Genomic DNA, 5,473 nt, shown 5'->3' with positions numbered 1-5,473 from the left:
AGCAGGAAAAATGGCCAATTTTCTGTGCCCTGGTTTGGGAGGTGGGGCAAGGGCACAGCTTGTCCTCCTCTTGCGTTATTCCCTCCCAGTTATGTACCTGTTCTGCTGTTCCTACCCTTTGGGCCAAATCATGATACAGTCAGAAGAAACAGCGGTTTCCCACAGCCCGAAGGTTTAATTAACGATGAAAGGGCTTGGTCTTTGCTGCAGTGCTGGCTCGAGCACCGTGCCGAGCTCGGGAAGGATCCAGCTATCCACCCCAAGGCCCTTGTGCAGTTGTTGTGCTTAAGTCGTGCTCTGAACTCCAAATCTGAGAGCTTAAAGACAGACTGTGGATTTCTGTTTTATTTAAATATTTGTGTTCCATTCTGCAATATATTTCATAGGTAATTTGCGTTGACATGTGTTACTTTTAACCTCTGAATGTCAGTGGTTCAAGGTGACTGTTACTGTTCTCCATAGCCAACCGTTGTTTAGGGTTCGGATGTGCCCCCACGTCACTGCCAAAGGGGAGAAATGGCCCTCCTGTAGCTCAGTGAGAAATGAGGGTGGTTTTCACTTCATGCATTGCTGCTGCCTCTACCCCATTCTCCTTGGCTGCCTTGGTCCTCTCCAACACACCCCGTGGTGGGAGCAGGCTTGTTGGCATCTGCACTTTGAATAGCTGCGTTTATGTAGCCCATCCCCAGCAGCCCATTCATCCAGGCTTTTGTTTCCCACTAGTGCAAGGTCAAATTTAGGTTTTAAGCTACTTCTGATAGGGTTTTTCCCCACCTGAGAGCACCCCGTGGTCTTCAGGAGGAGGTATTGTAGTCTTCTCGAGATGGAGGAGAGCACTCCTGGGGATGCCTGTGCTGGTCCTGCTCGTGTGCCCCTTCCTTCCCTTCCTTCTCTAATGGGCTGTGACTCACCCCAGTGGGATGAGCACCCTTTTTCCCCTGTTACCAGAGTTTTTGTTTCTTCTGCTGCCTGAAAACCAGTTGTCAACAGTACATTTTTTGTCTCTCTGCAGGTGATAGTGGACACCCCGACTAGCCCGGTGACCAGTGGCCTCCCCCTTTTCTTTGTCATCACTGTCACAGCTATCAAACAGGTACAGGTGTCAATGTGGGGAGAGGAAGATGCTCTTCGGGACATGTGGTAGAGAAAATGATGAGCATGTGTTTGAATAGACTCAGAAGTCACCAAAATGGGCTGGTAGGTTTGGTGAAACCTTCTCAGAAGGTCAGAAACGTATACTGGTGTTTTTCAAGAGAGGCTGCATGTTGAGTGTCATTATTGATCTCTTTCCTGTTTTGGCAATGTAAAACATCTCTGCATGCACTGTTGTAAGCAAGCTGTGAGGGTCAGTAAAGGTTACTGCTGTAGTTCTGGCTTTACTTGAATTTTTCTTCTCTTTTTAGAAATGCTCTCTGAGTCTTTGCAGAGACGTGCTCCAAATATAGCCCACGCTCTGCTCCCGTGTTGGTAAATGGAAAGGACAGGTTCTGTTCAACCACTCAGCTAGTCCTGAAAACATGTAGTGCTCATCTTCTTGCGGTCTTAAAAGCTCTTTTTCTTCCTGTCGTGTTCACGTGTGCCATTTAAAATTTCCTCTGCAGAAGGATTGAATAATAAAAGAAATTTCTTCTGCCGGGACCAGAAGGGGAGAGCTAGAGTAAAATCCATCTGTTTCAAATCTGAATGTTTTATTCTTTCAGTGAGGACTGAAGAGGAAGAGTTTTGTCCTGCGTTACCATAGGAAAGAGTTGCAGGGTGCTAAGTGTATTATTCATATTATCAGCCTGTTCTTGCCAACACTGAGAATAACAGAAACATGTTACAGTAATTTAGCTGCTCGTTGCATGCACTGCATATAGATTATTTTTGTGTGTTATTTTAATCTGTTCTGAATCTGTCAAATATGCATATGAAGTTTTTAAAATAAATTGATTCAGTCTGAGCTACTCTGATGTTTTGTCAGGCGTGAAGGAGGTCTGAGGACTGCTTAATTTATTCATTTTTTTAGTCTCTCCGTCTCTCTCCGTCCCCACTCATCCTCTTTCATTAGTTTACTTGCTTCGTTATGCGTTTGTGTTGCCTGTATTTGTGTGCCTAGGGATACGAGGACTGGCTGCGGCACAGAGCTGACAACGAAGTGAACAAAAGCAATGTCTTCATTGTCGAAAACGCAAAGCAAGTGCAGAAAGAGAGTGAAAAAATCAAGGTAACTGTTAACAGAGAACTTGCATGTTGTTATCCTTGAAGCTGACGGGAACACGAGGGTGTGTGCTAAGGAGGCGAGGGCAGGGCAGGAAGGACGTGCTGTGGTTAGAGCTGCCCCGACGTGCTTGCTTTCAGATGAGATGCTCAGAGAGCTTTTCTTGGTTAAGGAGTGAGGCTGCCTTTGTTTGATTCCTTTTGAAAAACTGTCTCACAAAAGCTGTACCGGGGCTGACAAGTGACAGATCTGTCAGCATTTTGCACTTCTCTGGGACAGGCAGTCCTCTTCTATTTCCAACCCTCCCAAGGACACCAGGAAAGTACACCAGCTTTGACGTTAGTTTATCACACTGCACTTCAGACAAGTACAGAGTCTTTTGCTCCATCGAGATTTAGCAGAGAAATAAATACTAACTGTGCCACATGGGTGCTGTGAGTTGGTGCTGGGCTCAGTCGACCTGTCAGGCTGTGGAGTAATGCTCAGGGACCTGTGCGCCTCTTGAATCCTGATTTCCCTTTTAGCCAAGGTGATTTCTCTTAGGCTTTGAGAGAAGCTAAATCAGTAACCATCTAATAACAACCGAGAGGGCTTTCCGTGTAAATGCTTCCTTTCTTCCAGGTTGGAGACATAGTAGAAGTGAAAGCAGACGAGACCTTCCCCTGTGACTTGATATTTTTGGCCTCGAGCAGCATGGACGGGACCTGTTATGTCACTACAGCGAGTCTTGATGGCGAGTCCAATTTCAAGGTGACGGGGATGAGGGGACAGTGTTCGGGAGCTCTGGGGAGCTTGGGTGCCTAGAGCTGCCACTGAAGCGGGGGGGGGGTGTGATTAACTGGAGGATGCTCCCAACAGAGCCCATCCCCGTGGCCACGTCGCTGTATTTACAGCTCTTCCCTCTGCCTGCTCCCAGTGTGTCAGCACTGAAGTGCCCTGGGGATTGTTTGGTTTCCATTTTGTCTCCAACAGCCACTTCTGCTGGCGCTGCCCCAAATTGCATTGATCTTTATCCATATGGCTTCGCTGCCTTATTGTCCATCACGGGAAGCGTGTTGCTGCTTCCCTGCTCCAGCCGCACATCGCGAGGTCTGGTGCGTTGGTAAAGCAGCGCCTGCAGCTGCTTCAGCTCCCTTTCCACTACCTGCCCGATGCCTCTTTATTTAACCAAGCTTTCCCCGTGAGATCTGGCACTCTCTGAGGCAGTATGTCTACGTTCATTTGAGGAATTTTTCACCAGCCTGAGAAAAACTTATCTTCTGTTGGTTTTTTTTCTCTCCATTTCCCTGAATCATGCAGTAAAATTTAGTATTAGTCTTGCTCAGGATGAATCTCCTTTCAGTTTTTTTCCTTTCTACATTCGTCCTCCCTCTCTCAACTATGAAAATTTGGTTGTACTTGTTTGATAAATATTTATACAGATACTAGCAACTGCAGTAGTAAGAGAGGAAGACACTTTAAAATGACGTGATTCATTCCAGCACATTCCCAGGTCAGCAGGCACACCATTGTCAGTCTGATACGTGTTGTATGGGGTCTGCAGCTCATCTCTTGACAGGCGGCTGTTAACTGGTACTTGAAACCTTGTGCAGGAGCTGAGGCTGTGCTGGGCTGCTGTACTGGTTCCACTAGTGAAGAGGAGTGGAGCTTTGAAGTGGCTTGAGGCTGAAAATAGATAACTATGTTAAATAGGCGATTGCTTATTTGTGTCAGGTGTATTATATGCATGAGTTCAGGTAACTTTTGAGGCTTTAACTGCAATACTGAATTTCTGTGTCAAGCACTGTGGTGTTTTTTCCCTTGGTTTGTGGATTCCTGCAGGTGACTGGGAGCTGTCTCCTGTTTCTTGATGAGATGAAGATGAGTTTGAATGGGAAGAGGGAATAGAAAAGGAAGCACTGTTTGGGGAAATAGGTCTAGCGTTAGCAGCCAGGGTTTGCTGCAAAAGGAGGGTGAGGGAAAGACCCTCAGGTACTCAGAAAACCTCATCTGCACTGGTGTCTGCTGCCTACCTGGTGGGGATTTTGCTGGTGTTTGGGGCATGAGATATTTGGGTTGAGATATGGGAAAGATGCCTGGTTAAGTGAAACTGGAGCAGAACTATAAAAGGGATTTGGTCAGGGCTCTGTCTTTGAAGCACGAATCTTCAGTTGTAGGTTATCTAAAAGAACATGTGTTTTCTAAATACGCTAAGGGACCGCGGATGTAAAGATTGTGGAATTGATTAGGAGGCGCTTTGAAGTATCGCTTGGTAATTGCAGAGCGTCCCTGGTGACAGGAGCGGCGGATGCAAAACCCCACCCAACGGTTGGGTTTGGTACTGGGCGCTGCGGGAACCGTTTTGAGTTGTAGTTCACAAAAGCTGTGATTTATACCAGAGAGGTGTGTGTGTCTGCGTGCCCGCTTTCCATACGAATAGCCAGGCGAGTTATCAAAACGGCATGACGGTGGCTATTTATAATGTCACGACTACAGCGTGTGTAACGTTAACGGTTCCTCCCAGGATGCGCAAGGAGGGGAACGCAAACGTAAGGAGTGGAGGAAGCTTGTTAATGAATTTGTTTATGAAGATGGATAGAGGCAGCCTGCCGTGACTTGGAGCTCTGAGTAGCTCCTATAAATAGAGCCTGGAAGGCAATGAGCGGATCCTTCGTGGGCTTTCCAGTTAATTGTGAGAGATGAACCTTCACAGCAGCAGCTACTAAAAATAGCTTGGAGTCTGCCAGTGCTCTGCCTGATCCCTGGGCGCTGGAGCTGGGGTCTAATTACCTTCAGGAGCAGGCGGGCGGGTGGTCCCCCGGAGCCCCTTTGCCCTGACCCCAGCCGGGGTGGCGGCAAGTCCCTGGGGAAAAAACCAAAGATGCTCTGCTTCTGGTGCACGCCTTACTGAGCAGGTCTCCAGCAGCTCCTTCCCACCACGGTTTCTCTTAAACTTACTGACTTCAGTCTTTCACTGAGAGATGCTTCAGCTGCTTTGTGGGAGCGGGGCGAGGGCTTGGGTTAGCTGCTGGCGCTGACAAGCTTTGCATGCTGATATTTTAAGTAATGGTGTTGCTGGGGGCTTGTGGTGATGCTGCCTGTGCTTCTCTGCCCAGACTCACTATGCAGTGCGGGACACCACTGTGCTCTGTACGGATGAAGCCATCGATGCCCTCACCGCCACGATCGAGTGTGAACAACCGCAGCCGGACCTCTACAAGTGAGTCTGCCCCTCCTGCCCATCCTGCCCATCCTGCTCCTGGTGTCTTCTCCCTGCAGACACCTGACCACCAT

At 48.0% G+C, this 5,473-nt stretch overlaps 1 protein-coding gene across 1 annotated transcript in view; it reads left to right on the top strand.

Annotated features, from left to right (window-relative positions):
- Nucleotides 1-5,473, top strand: part of ATP11C (ATPase, class VI, type 11C) — a gene marked incomplete at its 3' end in the record, with an annotated part of 42,776 nt that overhangs the window by 16,108 nt on the left and 21,195 nt on the right. Inside the window, exons 7-10 of the mRNA XM_010291238.1 lie at nucleotides 1,013-1,093; nucleotides 2,099-2,206; nucleotides 2,822-2,950; nucleotides 5,296-5,399. Coding sequence (XP_010289540.1) covers nucleotides 1,013-1,093; nucleotides 2,099-2,206; nucleotides 2,822-2,950; nucleotides 5,296-5,399 — 422 coding nt within the window. The remainder of the gene's footprint in view (nucleotides 1-1,012; nucleotides 1,094-2,098; nucleotides 2,207-2,821; nucleotides 2,951-5,295; nucleotides 5,400-5,473) is intronic.

The sequence above is a fragment of the Phaethon lepturus genome, unplaced genomic scaffold (assembly GCF_000687285.1).
Source record: "Phaethon lepturus isolate BGI_N335 unplaced genomic scaffold, ASM68728v1 scaffold9037, whole genome shotgun sequence".
NCBI lineage: Eukaryota > Metazoa > Chordata > Aves > Phaethontiformes > Phaethontidae > Phaethon > Phaethon lepturus.
Note: the sequence above shows the minus strand (reverse complement) of the source record. Positions and strands in the feature narration are given on the sequence as shown.